Below are 18,975 nucleotides of genomic sequence, written 5' to 3'. Positions count from 1 at the left end.
TGAATTATAGGTCAAGGAGGACTCCGGCTTCTACTCATGATGACATTGTGTTGACCCATTTTCTACTGCCCTGCAAAGTACCAGAGACAGGGTGCCTTACAGGGAAAGGAGGCTTATTTAGCTCACAGATTTGGAAGCTAAAAGTCTAAGAACAGACCAAGTCCAGCCCAGTGGGTTGAGCCCCTCGTGAGAACTTGAGGTGAATGGCATCACAGGGGGGCACATCCGTGTGGAGGAGAACCCTTGGCGAGACCAAAAGCCAGAAAGTCAGGGGACGAGGCATGCTCTTTTACAATTCACTGTCATGGGACCTAAGAAGTCTCCCACAAGAACTACGTCAGTTCCTTCTGGGGACTCCCTGCTATCTAATTAGCTTCTGACATGGTCCTACCCTCTAGAAGTCACACCACTTCTGGGCTGCCACATCGTACCCAGTCTTCCAGAATGAGGCCCTCTGGGCCATCTTCAAGCCAGACCCAAATCCTAGCAGATGGGTAGCCTTGGAACTTTACTCTGGAGAGTTAATCTGGAGAATCTTAAACGATCATTCTTGCAAAATGACGGTTATGATTCATATCTGACTTTGCTGATAGTGTGGGATGCCAACATATGTTCAGATTCTGGTTAAATTGTGATTATGCTAACATTAGACCAATGAGAACAGATCTGGGGAGAGAGAGGGAGAGAGAGAGTGCTAGCTTTGGGACCCCATGAATGGAGCTGTGGGGAGCACAGTGGAATCTGTATGTCTAGAGGTCAAGGGATCCATCAGGACAACAAACACAAATGTGGATTTTCTTACATATTCACAGGCCAGAGGTCAGAAGCCAGGCAGGTGGCTGGGGAAGCTGGCTTGTTTATCACCCTCTCTGGAAATGGGTGCCTCACCTACAAAAGTCAAAAATAACCAGTAGGTGTCAGAAACCGAAAGAGAATCACAACACTAACTCGAGTCCTTGGCTGACAGACATCAGGATGAGTTCCCAGCTGACCTTGGGTCCTTTGTGAGCACAGGAAGCTTCTCGGAGCATCCAGCTGTGCCGAGGCCTTCTGGAAAGTCTTACGGATGGGAGGTCCTTGTTGAAGAGACCCTCCCCTCCCGACCACTCTTCAGCGGTGACTATGCCATTGCAGATATTCCTGATTGCTGCTTTTTGGGCTTGACCAGGTGCCTGTGAGTGACCAGTGTCTGGTGGCCTCCTGTTTGCGGAAAAGGCTGTCATGTTTCACGGCTTTTCTGGCGAGTTCAAGGAGCGGAAGGATTTTTAAGTGGCATTCTTTGAGGCTTTCTTGTTGCAGTCAATGAAATATGGCCACATCCACCTGCCATTTCCCCACTCCAACTCACTCAGGGTTCTACTACCCCACTTCATGTCCTCTTAGAAAAAGAAATCCACCAAGTGCGGTTGCGCAAATCTATGGGGTCATCTACTAGAGCTAATGCAGCGCTGGCAGCCTACTCTACCGGGAACCACACTTCAGAAGATGAACGGATTCTCCCTCTCCCAGAAATTATTAACTACAGATACTTCCTTCTTTAGGGGGGAGTCTCATGATCTCCTCCCCACGTCTGCTGTCTTCATCGTGAGCAGGAAAGCCTGGTGCTGCTAGCAGCGTCCTGTCAGAGGCAGGCCCCCACAGCGTGCCTCCCCAGCTCCCAGCTTTTCCACAAGTTCCTGAGTCTTGGCAGGCATTGTTTATTTGTTTGTTTTTTTATGGGTTATTATGAAGCCCTTTGTATTAGTTTTTGTTTTTTGTTTCAAGACAGGGTTTCTCTGTAGCTTTGGAGCCTGTCTTGGAACTAGCTCTTGTAGACCAGGCTGGCCTTGAACTCACAGAGATCCGCCTGCCTCTGCTTCCCAGAGTGCTGGGATTAAAGGCTCGCACCACTACTGTCCAGCTGACCCTTGTGTTAGTTAACCTGCTGTGTAAGCAGGTACTCTTGGGGGCTGGGGAGATGCCTCAGCAGTCAAGAGCATTTGTTGACTAGCCAAAGGACTGAGGTCCAGTTCCCAGCACCCACATGTTTCACAACCATCCATAGTTTCAGTTCCAGGGAATCAGATAACCTCTTCCAATTTCTGAGGGCACCAGACACAGGTGGTGCACAGACATTCAAGTGAGTGAAACATATATGTAAAACAAATAATCTTCTTTTAAAAAAAATACCTCGCCCAAATAATGGCTTAACGTAGCAATATCCTAGTTGGGTAGTTCAGATTCAAAGTCTCTGACCACATCACTGGAGCTGTGAGAATCCTCTCAAGGTGGCTTGTCGATATGACTGCCTAGCCTGTTCTGACTCTTAGCCTAAGGCCCAAGTTCTCCTCCCCTGGAGACGGCTGAGCAATCTTCATAGTTGGTGTCCACTGGCTTCCCCCACAGCAAGGGAACAAAGACAGCACGGGAGAAACTGCAACCCTTCTCATCCAGACACCTCCGCACCCTCCTGTTAGTCACAGACGTGTGCCAGTGCAGGAGAGCGCACAGGGTGTGAATGCCAGGAGGAGAGGACCAGTGGGGACCCTTGACAACTGAGAGTGAGGCTTCATGTCATCGGGCTCCTTCATACAAGGCACCACTTCTACAGCGGGACCTTGGTAATGCTGGATGTTTAGATTCCCCCATGATAAACTGATAAATCAGCACAGTTTGAAGGCCTCCTCACCCCACACCAAGTTACCCAGATTGTTCTCCCAGCTCAAGAGGATACTTGGAGAGACAAGAGACAATAGTGGGTGCCAGCGTGGGAGGCTCGCCACTGGCACGCTGCACTTGCCATTTCTATCCTGATATTTGGAGGCCCTGTGTCCGCTCACATCCCCATCAAATGCTTGAGAACTAAACTCAGCAGCCTCTTGTTCCTGGTGTGTCCAGGATCAAGTTTGCAACATAAATTCTAACCAGAAGTATTTAGCCATAAAAACCCACTAGTGTCATTGCTTTGTAGCACATTTATTTAGCCAGTTCTTCATGCGAGTGTGCACTTAATTCCCAGCCATTTCTCGCATGAACAAATTGTCTAAATGCACTTGTGAGAAAGCCTCTTTATGGTGAGTGTTATTAAACTGAAAACAAGGGTATAATAAAATAGCAATTTAAGGGTAATTTACTAACAATTGCAGCCTTTTAAACACTGACATACGATTGTGTGGTGTTGATATCGAACTTGTCACTCTAAGAATCATGGGAAAGCGTCCCAATCCTCTGGTCTTTAACGAGAACTCTCTCAGTTTCTTCTTTACTCTTTTGTCACTGGGGTGAACATTACAAGCTGTGAACTTTTCCTCACATTAAATACCCATCACATCTGGGTCCTTACTCAGAGAAAGTGCTCAGAGGATGGAAATTGAGTTGCATCATCAAAACTCATGGATTTTGGACTGTAGCTTCCCGAGTTGTTTCCTGTAGGTGCTGATGTGGGGGCGAGTCAGGGAGAGACTGAGTCTCAGAGGTGACCAAACACTGGACAATGGTGAGGGCTCCTGGTTCTTCCCCAAGAAGGGAGAATCTATTGAGTACCAACCTCAGCACAGATTCTCAACTCTCTGGAAGGGACATGGTCAGAGCAAAGAAGGCCAGTGGGCATCTGGCGGGATTTGACCAACATGTCCCAAGCCTCATTGTGTAGGAACTGGTTTCTGTTTAATGGCAGACATGTTTACTCTGGTAGCATTCTTACAGACGCTCATGCTGCGAGACCACCTTGTGCTGTCTAGAATGCAGGGAGGTAGACCCTGAATGCTGGCTTGGTAATTTGACTTGGGGAACCATCATTGATGAGATTTAAGGAAAATCCAGATAATCAGCACACATTCTCCTGGAGGCAGACCACTGCAGGAAACCAAATTATAATCAGAAACCACTTGCTAAGTTGCCATGAGAAATCTCCATCCCCTAATGTAACATAGCTCAAGTCCCCGTGATCAGTTCATTCTTTCCCTGAAGGCATGCTGGGAGCTAACTCACATTCTGTCATTGCTGGTGAGTGGAAAATTCAGGTGAAGGAGATGAGGGAGGCATTCAGTAGCAGCAAGCCAGTGTCTGTCTCAGAGTAGGGACAGGGATGTCAGAGGGACCTCACATTCAAAGCAGCAAGGCTAAAGCCTTTTTCTCCTTGAGACACCTGGATATACGTTGCTTATTTTGGGCCCTGAAACAAATGACTCAAAGCTGGTCGCGTCGAACAATGTATACATAATCACACACTGTTTCTGTGGCTGGGGAAATGTGAAGCGGTAGCTCAGGGCCCTCAAAACGCTGTCATGTGAAGACTAACAGGACTGAGATCACCTTTGCAGGGGCTTACACAGCTAGGCCTTGGGGGTGGAGATTGCCAGAAGGCCTCTGTGCTAGCTGATCTTATGTCAACCTGTCACAAACTAGAGTCCTCAGAGAGGAGGGAACCTCACCTGAGAAAATGCCCCCACAGGGTGGTCTTGGCGGTGGCCGCGGCGGCGGTGCACGCCCTTAATCCCAGCACTCAGGAGGCAGGCAGAGGCAGGCGAATCACTGCATTTGAGGCCACCATGGTCTACAGAGCAAGTTCCAGGATGGCCAGGACTACACAGAGAAGCCCTGTATTGAAATATCAATCCAAACCAAATAACACAAAAAATCCAGGAGAAAATGCCTCCGTAAGATCCAACTGTGGTCAAGCCTGTAAGGCATTTTCTTAATTCATGATTGATGGGGGAGGGCCCAGCTTTTAATCCCGGCACTTGGGAGGCAGAGCCTAGGAGATCTCTGAGTTCAGGGCCACCCTAGTCTATAGTGCAAGCTTCAGGGACAGCCAAGGTTACAGAGAGAAACCCTGTCTCAAGTAAGCAAATAAGCAAACAAGCGAGGCAGCCAGTTTCTAAGCAGCAGCCCTCCAAGGCCTCCATGAGCTCCTGCCTCCAGGTTCCTGCCTTGTGGGAGTTCCTGTCCTGACTTCCTTAAATGATCAGTGTTTGGCAGTGGAAACCAAATAAACCCTTTCCCTCCTCCTCAAGTTGCTACTGGTCATGGTCTTTCATCACAGCAGCAGTAGCCCTAACTAAGACATCCTTGGGGGACACTGAAACTGTAATTCCCCTCTCCATCCACACTCTATCTGCTGCAGACCACTCGCTAACCCCGCTACCTCAAGAAAGAGGGTGGGGATCCCTTCCAAAGACCAGTGTCAGAAGAAATCAGGAGCACCCTAAAGCCGCAAAAGCTGTCCTCTCCCTTGTCTCTGCAGCTCCCTTTCCTTTGTTTGCACAGCCTCGTCACTATAGCTACGTATCTATACACAGTTAACATAATGCCTACAGCACCAATGCTGATAACTAGCTTATGGATATTCTAGTGTGATAACCATCCGTATCGTAAGCTAATTTGTCTACTCCCTTCTGCCTCTTCACTAGGCAGGGGACCGATGACAACTCAGTTGTTCTGCCTTCGTCAGTAAAATAAGGTTTGCTATAAGATCTGCCACCCCGCCCCCTCTGGCTTAGCTCCTTGAGAGGATTCAATGAGTAATTAAATGCACAGGGCTTACAAGAGAGCTTGGCCCACAGAAACCACTCAATACTGTTAGCTGTCAGCTTGACAGCTATAGCAATAGAAGTTTGAGCCAGTAGGTGTGGTTAGCCTCAGAAAGCTGCCTAAGAGCCGAATTCCTGGTGGGAGGGGTGTGGGGGGAGATAAGCAAAACCCACGATTGTCTTCCTGGACCACACCACAGCCTCAAACCTTTGGAGAGCGATTCCAGAGAACAGTGCTAGTTCAGCCCTGGAAGGGACCAGGGCCCGAGACTTCACTTCCTTCTCTCTGTGCTGTGTCTCCTCCCTCCGAGTCCCGGTTAATCCCTGGCAGAAGGTGCTTACTGGAGATAGATAACGTCTTTCGCTTGCACTTTGAGTCCTATTTATGTTTTATTTTTGTTCCTTTTTTTTTTTTTAGATCGACCTTTTATGGGAGGGCGGAATATTTAAACAGGGAAGTGGCTTAGGAGGAAGCTAGGAAGTTCTTCAGTCTCATTTTTTTTAAAAAAGTTGTTCTCAAATTTAAGTGTATGTGTGCAGCCTGCCTGCCCCGCTCGCTGTTGGCTTCTGGCACCTCTGCTCTTCCGCTAGGGCTTTCTGTTTCCTCCCTGCGACTCTCGAGACCCTGGGAGAGACTGGCTAGCTTTCTTCTCCTAAATCCTGGCATCATGTAAAGTGTGCCAGACTCTAGGCTCATGCCTATCATTCCCGCACTTGAGAGACTGGAGCAGGAGGATTTCTGTGAGCTGCAGGCCAGGATGAACCACAAAATGAGACACGGTCTCAAAACAAATAACAAAAATACCGCAAACTTCAACAAAAACCAGGAAACGGTGCCTGGTCTTTGCTGATGAAGTACGGGTCAGATGGGAGTTTGAAGAAGAAGAAGAGCTTCATTCCTCTTCCAGGCCCCTTTGAAAGGGAGGTTCCACCTGGCGGGGCAATGAAGTTCTAATATCTGTGGCAGTTAGCTAACAGGAGACTTAGGAAGGACCTCCTAAGGTCATCCTCCTCTGCCTCTCTCTGTCCACATAGCTCTGGCCTATGCTGGCCACACCGGTTCCTGAGCATGGATACAAGGCTCATCAAGTGGGCATGTTGTTGGTGATAGCACCTGTTCAGGACGTCAAAGATTTAACTCACGTCGGAAGATGGTCAATGTCTCCCCAGTGATCTGTACTGATTACATGTTGAAATGATATTTTAGGGTTGTGTTAAATCCAATAGCGTGTTGTTCTTCTATAATTTAAGTAATGCAAAAGTTCCCAGGTACTAGATGTGGCTGCTATCTTACTATGAAACTGTGTGGTGTACTCTCCCAGCCCTGATAGGATTCAGTTGCATCTCCCCCACAGGGATTCTAGAACCTTCCACCATGACTCCCCTGTACCTTTCATAATTCTGGCTACCCATTTCTTCTCTGTAGTCTCCCTTGGTCTGTCTTCCGGTTGGTGGCTTCTGTGTGCCACGGTGACTCTTCAGCATTATAGGAAACCCCACAGGAAGAGAGTCCAAGACACTTCTTATCGTTAGAAGAGCAGAGACTTCATTTTCTTCCCTCATCACTCTGTCTTTTTTCCAAGTTGGTGATGTTTTTAATGGTTTCCCTTGTGTCCTTCCTGGTTTCTCTGTTTAAAAACCTAAATCTTCAAAGCCACCTCCCTCATCACTCTGACTGATGGGTCTGACTGATGCAGAGAAAGTGGCTGGGCGGGGTGAGGGGGGAGGCTCCAAAAGGTTAAGCAATGTAACAAAATTCCACAGCAAATTAAGTCTGGGATTAACTCTCATGCCTGACTCCAAAGACCATGCTCCTCCATTAGACACCATGCCTGCCATGTTGATTGGTTGGTTAGTTTTCTGTTACTGTAACACAACACCCAAGAAGAAATCCACTTAAAAAGTGGAAAAGTTTATTATGACTCTCAGTTTGGAAGATTCCAGGTCATGATGGCTGGTGAAGGAAACTGTCCCTCATGACAGCCAAGAAGCAAAGAGAGAGGAGGATGAGGTAGGATCCTACTATCAACTTCACCCCAAAGTGACCAGTAAAGCTCCCAGTAGACTCCTTGTAAATATCTCCAAACCGGGGACTAGGTCTTTAACATAGGACCTTCAGGGGACTTGAGATGAAGCCACAACACTGAGACATTTTCTTTGAAATTATTGTGACGAAACCCATGAGTTTGCAGCTTATAATTAACTCCTTCCAACCTGAAGACGCTGTGTGAAAGCCAGTGGGGGGTGCCCAGCTCTGTGGATGACTATTCTCCTCCAAAACGAGCAGTCAGCAAGCGTCGTTTGTCATTTGAATGAGGCAGGGACAGAAGCGTCAAAGACCAGGTCTTCACATGCAGGAACCTTGAGGAAACTGTTCTGTGAAGCAAGTCATTCGTTGGGATAACTGGGCAGGGTGGTTCATGTCTGCTGTCCCAGCACAGAGAAGGTTGAGGTCAAGAATCACCATGAGTTTGAGGCAACCCAGGGCTTCCAAGTGAGAGACTGTCTCTCAAAAACCAAAAAGACAATCACTGAGGTCCCTAGAATAACCTCGTTCTTGGGGATAGACAATGGCGTGGTGGCTTACAAAGGCTAGGAAAGGGAGTGGGAGATTTTCTATCTGGAAAGTAACGAATGTCTCCAGAGAGATTTCATATCACTGTACTGTCCTCAATGACACTGAACTACGCGTTTAAAATGTTTACTAGGATGTGTCTTTTGTCACAGTGAGAACAAAGAGATCTTGGCTCTGGCAGGATAGCTTAGCTGGTAAAGTGCTTGCTGGTAAGTATGAGAACCCAAGTTCAGTCCCAGGAAACCAGGTAAAAATGCCAAATATAGCAATGCATGCTTGTAATTCTGGCCCCAGAGAGACAGAGACAGGAGGATCCCTGGTGCTCACTGGCCAGCCAGCCTAGCCTAGTTGTTGATCTCCGGGGAGATCTTGTCCCAAAGGATGTGGATGATGTTCCTTAGGATAGCATCCAGTGTTGTCCCCGCCCTCACACATAAGCATGCGTGCGCATACATGTGCTGCACTCATGCAACCATACCAATATCATTTTAAAATGAAAAAATCCCACGATCATCTTCATATAAATAATTTACTAGTGTGATGCAAGGTGTCCCTGGAGCTGAGCTGTGGCTCCTTTGCTCTACTTTCTTATAAAAAAAGCTGCAACTGGCAGAGCTAGGGTTTAGACTCGGGTATTGGGTCCTTTTCTCCTGACGTTCTTCTATGTAGGAAGTCAAACCGGCTTCACACACACCCCTTCTCCAGCACTTGAGACACTTTCAACAGACGCTTGGAGCGGGGAGGCTGCTTTGCTCCGCGGATTCCTCCATATTTGTTTAGCCTGGCCCTTGTCTGTCTAAGGCTGTGCCTGGTCTTATCTAAGAAGGAAGACACAGCTGCCAATTCTTTTTGGTTGGACCAAACTAGTTGTCATCTCTTTGGAGATCTGAGTGAGAATTAGAGACCCCAAAACATGTAAGCATTGATTTGTTGACTTTTTAAACCTTTTTTAAAAAAATGGAGATTATATTAGTTTGTATTTTGTGTATCTGTGCTTGCCTATATGTGTGTCTGTGCACAGTGTATGTGCAGAGTGCCCAAGGGAGCCAGAAGAGGATGTCAGATGCTCTGGACTGGAGTCGCTGACGGTAGTGAACCACCTTATGCGTGCTGGAAATTCAACCCAGGACCTCTTGAAAAAAAAGTCAAGTGCTCTCAACCACTGAGCCACCTCTCCAGCCCCAATAATTTAGTTTTTTGAGACAAAGTCTCATGTAGTTCATGCTGCCTAAATAGTAGTGGATACCTTGAACTGATCCTCCTGTCTCTACCTTCCAAGTACAAGGATTACAGGTGTTCGCCACTACACCCAGTGCAAAGGACCAAGCCTGGGGCCTGTGAGGGCTAGGATGCATTCTACTTTCTACACACTCTGAGAATGTTCGAACTATATCTCATTGAAGTCCCTGGCCCCCGAGAACCTTAAGACAGTTATGCTGTCTCATACACAGGCAGTCTTGAGGACACTTAGGCCGGGTGTCTCAGTTGAGACTCTAAACTACAGAAATTTACAGTGTGTTGTTTAGTGTGATTGTGGGTGTATTTGCTTATGTGTCCTGTGTACTTTCCCTTTCAGGAATCATTAACCAATGGCAACAGGAATCCAAGGATAAAGTGATTTCCCTCCTGTTAACTCACCTGCCTTTGCTGAAGCCAGGAAACCTCGACGCAAAAGTAGAGTATATGAAACTGCTGCCCAAGATCCTGGCGCACTCTATCGAACACAACCAGCACATTGAGGAGAGCAGACAGCTGCTGTCCTATGCTTTGATCCACCCGGCCACTTCCTTAGAAGACCGAAGTGCTCTCGCCATGTGGCTGAATCATTTGGAGGACCGTACATCGACCAGCTTTGGCAGCCAGAACCGAGGCCGCTCCGACTCTGTGGATTACGGACAGACGCACTACTATCACCAAAGACAGAACTCAGATGACAGGCTCAATGGGTGGCAGAACTCTCGGGATTCTGGGATTTGCATCAGCGCCTCCAACTGGCAGGACAAAAGCCTGGGCTGTGAGAATGGCCACGTGCCCCTCTACTCTTCCTCATCCGTCCCCACCACAATCAACACGATTGGAACCAGCACAAGTACGAGTAAGTCCTCTGGAACCCCTCTAATGCATTCTGGTTTGGTGACTTGCTGTGTGTGGCACGTCCTGCTGACATCGTCTGCTCTGAGCACCCTGTAACCCTGGGAAAAGAGGGCTGGTGGCAGCCAGCTGTGGGAGAGGGCTCTTTGGACCCGGAATTTGTTGCTCTTTGGCTCTGGAAAGATGAAAATTCTGGGCAGGTTAAAATGATGGATGGTCCAAATTTGGGGTTTAGACAGAGCAAAAATAAAGAAATGAGAGAAGAGAGAGTCAATGGTGAAAGAAGGAAACCGTTCTGTTTCCACAAATAAAAATGCCTTTCACCCTGGGACTCGGGGCTTTGCAGAGACATTGAGTTACTGTGTGCTTCTCTGAAACTGATGTTAACCCATGGTTGACCAGCCAGCCTCATGGCTTTGTGCATTGTTTCCTTCTCTTCCTTCTTCTGCTCCTTCTCCCCCTTCTTCCCCCTCTCCTCCTCCTCTTTCCTTATATATATGTTTCTCTTGTAAAAATCAAAATCACCAGAATGTCTCTTCTCCTTGCATTTTCTGGCTGAACCCTCAGTTGTTGGGTGGTCTCCGAGCAGGTTTGCTGACGGAGATTGCTGCTCTGTTGCTGTGGCCTGGCCTTCCTCTCAGTCTAACATGTTAGAAAAGGAGGCTCAGGAGATGCTTTGTGAGAAGGGAGAGCAGATGACAGTCTCACCTCTCTTACCACTCTATAGTGGGCATGAGGGCTGGGAGTCCTTTCTACGGTGTCCTGCTTAGGCCAAGCGAGGTGGCCAACCTCCACTCGTGCTGTATACAGTGGTTCCAGGGGAGGGGTGACTGTCACCAAACAGCACTCCTGGTGCTGACTTGCTCGTCGCTGTTTGTGGCGGCACACACAAGATAACTCTGAACTTTCTTGGAGGAAAAGTTTTGCACTTGAACCCAAGAGTGCTTGTCAACATGCAGAAAAACCCTCTATTAAAAGAGGCGCTGAGAATGGAGCTCGGTGACACAGTGCTTGCCCAGCGTGCGTGAGGCATGGCCTCAGTCCGTGCGTGCGTGAGGCCTGGCCTCAGTCCGCAGCACCACAGACAGATGGAAGAAGATACAGGAGGCTTTAAAAGGAGCAGCAATGCCTTGGCCGCTACTTGAGTCTTTTGGCCATTAGACCTCTTTAAATAGTGTTCTCAAATAATTAGAAATGTCAAAGTATAACTATGTTAGTCCAGATAGCACATTGCTAGAACAACCAACACCGAAGGTGATACTCTCCTTTCGGCACAATGTAAGGTGGTTTTGTTGTTGTTGTTGTTGTTGTTTCTTTTTTTTTTACATTTATCTCTTTGTAACTTGGAAAATTGTGAGTTGTGGGAGAGTATTGCATTGTTGACTTATGATGTAAGAAAGACTGCAGCAGTTAGCATCCTTTACAGAGTCGTAATCCATCAAGAGCAACTTTTAATCTCTGTGTAACAGAGTGGTGATGGGGCCTCTTAGCCTGAGTTTCCTGGGTGAGTGGCAGGATCCAGTCATGATCACAGAAGTACTTGGTAACTGAGGAGATGAAGGTTCCAAGCAGCCCGCCATCCTCTCTGTGGATGTTCTTTGTCATTCATCCTGAATTTAGTCTCGGATCATTGCACATGTCATATTGCAGGTGATTTACTCAGCACTAGGTTTCGACAACATTGCACTTTGAACATGCTTATCAGATTGTAGTCAGCCACCACTCACTAGAGCAGTGACTGCCCAGCCCAGTGGAGAAGGCTGTAGACGGCTCCCATGGCTGTCATGCCCTTGTGTACTTGAATTGCAAAGGACTGGAGCTTTCACCAGGTATATATCTAGAAGACAAGAGGAGTTTTAGAGCATCAGCAGAAGCTATGAGAGATCTCAGATCTCCCTACTACAACATTCCCTTTCAGAACTTAGGCCACATCAGCTTTGAATTTCAGGGATTACTACCCTGCATGGCCATGGTAGTTCAGTTATGTTTATCAGAACTGCAGACCTTCAGGTCATTAGTCATGAGTCTATAAAATATACACCAAGTCCTGAGAGGCAGCCTGAGGAAGTAGAAAGCTGGTGGACTTCAATGTTAATACCCTCCATGATCTAAAACTAAACCTGCAGTTTGCTAACTGCAACTTGGTCGGGTTATTAACTCCTTGGAACAAAGTTCCCTCTTGTAAAATGAGAGCATTCCTGGTGCTTACCTTCTCGGTCTGTAGGAAGATGGGAGCATAGCACATAGTAGGTGTGCACTAGCTGGGAGCACAGGACATAGCAGGTGTGTGCTAGATGGGAGCACAGAACATAGTAGGTGTGTACTAGATGGGAGCACAGCACATAGCAGGTGTGTACTAGTTGGGAGCACAGCACACAGCAGGTGTGCAGTAGATGGGAGCACAGCACATAGTAGGTGTGTACTAGATGGGAGCACAATACATAGCAGGTGTGCAGTAGATGGGAGCACAGCACACAGCAGGTGTGCAGTAGATGGGAGCACAGGACATAGCAGGTGTGTGCTAGATGGGAGCACGACACATAGTAGGTGTGCAGTAGATGGGAGCACAGCACATAGTAGGTGTGCAGTAGATAGCTACTTGGGAGAAACTGCTAAACATGGACAGGAGCTGATGTCCAGAGTCTGTACCCTGTTTTCAGTTCTGAGTGCACTGGACAGAAACATCTTTCCCTAACTCTAGGGCCACACACAGTACAGGTGCTCAACTGGCCTTTATTTCAACAAATCCATTAAAAGCTAAAAATGTCATAAGTCAAGACATCTTTGACAAACCTAGCCTGCTTAGCACTATAACTGGTCCTGTCTCAGATATGTTCAGAATAATTACATTAAACTACACTGGACAGCATCAACTAAAACAAGGTGTTTTGTGTGTGTGTGTGTGTGTGTGTGTGGTGTGTGTGTGTGTGTGTGTGTGTGTATCAGAAAGTGAAAATGGAATGACTGTGTATATGTACTTTTACACAGTCTTAAAGTTAAAATATCATCAAGTCCAACCATTGGAAGCCAGGGGACTGTGGACACACTGTGACTTTGGCTTCTTCACCACAGGAGAAAGTGGATATAGTTTCCCACTACACTGGAGAGCTGCTTTTTCTTCTGTCAAAGCAGGAAAAAGTAGCTGCTCAAAAGAACATGAATTTAAGAATTTAAATTGATTGCTCCTTCCTATTTTCAAATTATCAGCGATGGTAGTCAGTGCAGAGTAACTCACTGTACAGCCACATACTTACAGTTTTGTTAATTTTTTAAAAAGATATATGCTTTTTTTTATGTTTGAGTGTTTTGCCTGGCAGTAAATCTGTTTACTGTGTGCATGCCTAGTAACCATGGGGGCCAGAAAAGACCTCAGGTACCCTGGAACTGGAGCTACAGATGGTTCTGACCAACTATGTGGGTGATGGGAATCGAACCTGGGTCGTTGGGAAGAGCAGCAAGCAGTCTTTTCAGTGAGCCGTCTCTCCTGCTCTCTTGTTTTAATTTTAACCTAGTTTCAGTCCAGTGACTAATTTTGTATCCCTTAGGTCATTATATCTTTCCAAATGTGGCTTTGAGGCTTCTTTCGATATAGGTTCCCAATCCTCCGACAGACAGTTTCTGTCTGTGAGAGGCTGAACAGAGTATGAGCAGGGCTGTACCAGGATTGGTCGCCTCTAAGCAACCAATGGGCAACAAACACTGGGCTCAGAGTCAGTGAATTTCAAAGCCTGTGCTGTGAAATCATACGAGCACCATTAGGATGAGAGAAGGAACAAAGCAGCAGGAAAATTCTGGGTGGTTATAGCTGACTGATAGGGGTGTACGCTAGTCCAGCCACTGTGGAAGCCAGTGTGGAGGTGTCTCAGAAAACCAGAGATGGGGGAGTGGAGAGATGTCTCAGCAGCCATGAGCTTGCTGCTCCTGTAGAAGCCGGAGTTTGGTCCCCAGAACCCACATTGAGCAGCTCACAGCTTCCAGTAACTCCAGCTTCAGGGAGTCCAGTTCCCTCTTCTGATCTCTGTGGCTTTGCATTCACATGCACATACTAACACACAGACACATAGAGATATATTATATAAAATCCTAGTTAAACAAACCTATTTTGATATAGGTTTGAAACAAACCTAATTGATATTTCATACAATATAGCTAAACCACTCCTGAATGTTATAGCACTAGTTACAGAAGCTGAATTATAGCGCTAGTAGGTGTCCGGAAGCAAAAGAATGTATAAGGAAAATGCATAGCTACACACGAGGAAACTTTCCTCACACACACACACACGCACACATCATAGTTATATATAAAATCATAGTTCTCTATGGGTAGGAAAGGTGTCTAGAAGAGGGGGAGGGGGAGGACAGGAGGGGGAAGAAAGAGAGGGTAAAAGGCATAAAAGGGGTGTATTCAAAATATATTTTAAAAAATTAAAGAAATCAATTGTTTCCAGGTGAAATTATTAGATTAGGATTCATTGTTGGCTTGGATAAACAGTATGGATTAATTGATTCATTTGTCCATGTAGAAAATGGTTATTGAAACTCCTGCAGGGCTAGGCTGCATGAGACATCTTGGTCTCATCAGTGGATAAGACCCCCTTGACATCGCTTGTGGGGCAGTCTAGTATGAATAAATCCGAGTATAAAAGTGAGCCATATGGTCCATTAGAACTTGGTAAGTCACATGGAGAGCCAAGTGAGGAAACCTAGGTCCAGGTGGCAAGGTGGCTAAGGGATGAAGTTAGCTGGTCAGGGCAAGCCTTACTGGGACGTGATGTAGGTGCAGGAATTAGAAGCATCACAGCCCCTAAAGCTAGGGTACAGATTCCTAGACTTAATGCCCAATTTAGAAGGTTGCTGCCTAGAGGGGAGTGTGGTAGAGATTGCTGGGCAGGGAGCACGTATGAGGTCACTGTTGTGACAAAGACTTCAACTTTAGCTCTCACCAAAGCAGGAAACTACTGGGGTTTTTATGGCAGGTGAGGGGCGTGGTCCAGCTCACATTCTAAAGGAATTCATTGGCTGCTGTGTCTGTGGACAGACTGTACCAGGGCAAAGACAGATTCAGAATGCCATTTTGGAGACTGATATCATCATCATCCAGGCAAGAGCCCGTGATGGCTGGAAGCGGAAGCAGGACAGCCACATTAGATGGGTGAAAGGCAGCCCAAACACCAACAAGCTCACCTACTTTAGAAGTAAATTCTTGTTTCATTATTTCTCTCTCATTCTGTTTTGCAATTAGTGAAGGGGATGCAAGAGAGGACAGCAGTGTAACTCTGGGGGGGCGGGAGTTGCCTGCACCATTCCTGAAAGGATGGCGGTACTTCCAGTTGACGTGGGTAAGTCTGAACTGGTCAAGCAGAGGAGATATGGGAGAACTCGGTGTCATAGCTGGTGTGCTTGGCCTGGATGATGGAGAATCAGATGCTGAGGAGGTGGTAGGATGTGTTAAATATGTTGTTTGGGAAAGAGGCGTAGCAACTGGGTAGCATTTAAAGCAATAAGACTAAATGATAGTACAAGGTGGAGACAACCAAGGACTCACAGCCTGGGCTGCTGAACCTGGAGGCCAGAGGAATGAAGGCAAAGTCACAAATCAATCTAATGGGGAGCTGCCTGGTTAGAGAAGATGAAAGCCTTATGAGGCCAATGAAGGAAACACTTGAGAGAGAGAGAGAGAGAAGAATGAGCTGAGTGAGGTGTATTGACAAATTAGCCATCAACTATTGATCAAAGAAGCATAACAGATAAATCAAGAGCTCTTGGTATATGGCGAATATTGAAGGTTGAGTCAGTGATTTCAAAGAGGCAGATGATGAACTAGACCCAAGCTTGATTTTGATCAGATCATGTTACAACATAGAGATGGAGGAAAATGTTATTTGTTAGAGATTTAAAAATACATGGAAGAGCCACTCGGTGTTTTTTAAAGGAAAATAATAGGATAAGACCAAAAATAGTAGCCCCAGACTATGTCCTATTCCACCTATTTTCACCTATTCAGTGACAGATGCTGAATCAAATGAGATGTCACCTGGACCTTAAGTGGTGTGTCATAGCCTAAGACAAGCCACCATGTTCCCTCTGTTAGCCTGTTCAGCCTGATGACTAAGAATGTTAGCCGGGCGGTGGTGGTGCACTTCTTTAATCCCAGGACTCAGGAGGCAGAGACAGGCGGATCTCTGAGTTGGAGTTCAGCCTGGTCTGCAGAGCGAACTCTAGGACAGCCAGGACTACACAGAAACTCTGTCAAAAAATAAAAACAAACCAAAACAAAAAAGAATGTACAGGTTATTTTACTGGGAGTTGATGGGAGCAGCAAAGTACAAAGTTTCGGGCATCACATTCTTGCACAAAGTTTGGTTAACTTTCTTTCAGCTGCCAAGGAAGAGCAAGACTAGGGAGCAGTGAGCCTGTTGCTTCCTATCTGTAGTCTGTGGACAGGGAAGCCACACGAGGAAAGGTTGAGCATTTTCTAGCTTAGGTGCGTCTACCCTCCTCCAATGGGGGTCAGTGTCCCTTCAGCTGCGCCAGACTATTTGTCTGACCGCTTTCTACCCTTTGCTGGTCAGTTTAGACCTGGTTTTAAACAGAACAAGCAGCTAGGAGTGGCATGAAATCATTTCTAGTCAATTGCAGTAATCCTTGATTCCTGTTGGCGGGAGGCGACAGCTGGGTGTTCAGGCTCCATGCCAGCAGTGTGCCTTGTAACCTCACACCTGGCTCTCTGGTTTACTTGAGACAGGGGTCGCCTAGGTTGCCTGGGCTGCACCTTTTGTGATGCTCCGGCCTCAGCCTGGGATTACAAACACTGGTCGCCTGCCCTACCTTGTACTTGCTTGTTTGGGACATTATGGTGTTTGTTTTGTTTGTTTGTTTGTTTGTTTGTTTGTTTGTTTGTTTGAGACAGGGTCTCACCACTTAGCTCTGACTGTCTTGAAGCTTATTGTGTAGATCAGGCTGATCCAGAACTCAGAAAGATGCCTAGGGCTGCCTCCCTAGTGCTGGGACCGAAGGTATGCACTACCTTTTTTTCCTTTTTTTTTTTTTTTTTTGGCATTCTTTACATTTGGATTTGGACACATGCCTGTCTTGCTAACCCAGCATAAACTGGGAAGTCTGCACACCACAATGACCCCAGTGGCCCCATTTCTTTACTCCCCGCCCCAGATTCATAGTGTTAGGGTTTATCTTATTAATCTTAATTCATATTTTTCTGGTTGGTAGACAGAACATGTTGAAAAAAAATTGGCATCCCTCCCTGACACATACATAAGTAAATTGATGCTAACACTCAGTGACATAGCATTTACCATTTAAAACACTTCGTGCAAATATTAATTTATTTAGCTCTCCAACTCCATGACGTGGACATGTTTGCTATGTTCATTTGCCAGAGAAGGAAACGGCCACACAGAGGCTAAGTAACTTGATGGACAGCACAGACTGCCTTAGCTAGGATTTTAGCCCAGTGGGAGTCCTAGAGACTCTCTTAGCTTGAGGTTCCTGCCTTTCCCTTCTACCCCTATCTTCAGCAGTCAACTGAGTCCAGTAACAATGGCTAGATTTGTGGCACACCCAGGACCAGCCACCCTATGGCCTTGGTGGTCTCCACAGGTACGAGTCCCCACCAACACTGCTGGTCTTTGTGACTTCCCAAAGCTGAGGGACTGCTCCTGTGCCGCCCCACATCCCTGCTGTTCGCACCTCACCTTCTGTGAGCTCTTCGCACCCTTGCTCAGCCTTCAGTCAGCATGGTCACCTCTGACCTTCCTGGTTGTCAGCGCCTGGGACTCCTAAGGAACAAGGACTGCGTTTCTTTATCCATCTCTCCCAGTACCAAGAACACTGTGTGGCTCAGAAAGTCACAGGGATTTTGGAGATGGAAAGTTCTTGACCTGCATCTGGACACCACTCTCTCATGGCAGAGCCTCCCAGATAATGGCTGCCTCTTGGTAAGCCCAGATGTGGCTTCTGGATCCGCCTCCATATGCCTCCGCTAGGCAGCCGCTATAATTCAATAAGAAATGAAAGGCTGTGCCCATCTCGGCGAAGATGTTTGCTGAACGGTGAGGCTTAAGTTCCTAGGCTTACACGCAGGCAGGCGTTCATGAAAGCGATGAATTTCCAAACTAAACAGGAAAATGTCCCTCAGAACACACTAGCGCTTAGCAGCAAGACTGATGGCTCAGCTTCTGCCACGGTCGTTGTGGTAACGTTTATTTTTCCTTCTTCTTTGTACCTTCTGTTAACAGATTGGTTCCAATACCGAAGGCTTGAAAAAATAAAGTGGGATCTTGGCTGGAGAGGGAGATAGTGGTATGAATTGGTACATGTAATCAAAAGCCATGGGATATTCACAAATTCATTCAAAAAAGGAGTGTGTATAAAAATTGCCAGGTTCTGAGTAAGGCTTGCTATCTGGTTAGTCTGTTTAATTACCTTGTATTAGTCCGTCTCCTGACATTGATGATATAGTGTGGTTCTGATATGTGACTGGGGAAAGCTGAGTAATGGGTCCATGAGAATTGGCTGTAATATGCTCACAGTTTCTTATAAATCTATACTTATTTCAAACTTGACGCCTAAAAGGCATAAGCCAACCTCGGCAGCACAATGGAAACAAGAACATGAGTTTGAAGCCAGTCTCTGCTACTTAGTGAGCTCAAGGCCAGCCTGAACTACACAGTGAAACTTTGTTTTAAGAAAACAAAAGGTAAGAAGGACTCTCACTTGGGAGAGAAGGGTACCTGCGTTTTCATGCATGTGCGTGGGCGCCGTAGTGTGGCTCTTTGCC

At 46.7% G+C, this 18,975-nt stretch overlaps 1 protein-coding gene across 3 annotated transcripts in view; it reads left to right on the top strand.

Annotated features, from left to right (window-relative positions):
• The window catches only part of Samd4a (sterile alpha motif domain containing 4A), a 214,672-nt gene that overhangs the window by 120,858 nt on the left and 74,839 nt on the right, over positions 1 to 18,975 (top strand). For all 3 annotated transcript variants that reach the window (XM_087911988.1, XM_087911987.1, XM_087911989.1), the window contains exon 2: positions 9,662 to 10,180. In XM_087911988.1, the coding sequence (XP_087768114.1) occupies positions 9,662 to 10,180 (519 nt within the window). The remainder of the gene's footprint in view (positions 1 to 9,661; positions 10,181 to 18,975) is intronic.

The sequence above is a fragment of the Myodes glareolus genome, chromosome 12, assembly GCF_982192425.1.
Source record: "Myodes glareolus chromosome 12, mMyoGla1.1, whole genome shotgun sequence".
Classification (NCBI taxonomy): domain Eukaryota; kingdom Metazoa; phylum Chordata; class Mammalia; order Rodentia; family Cricetidae; genus Myodes; species Myodes glareolus.
This window is presented reverse-complemented; position numbering and strand designations above follow the sequence as displayed.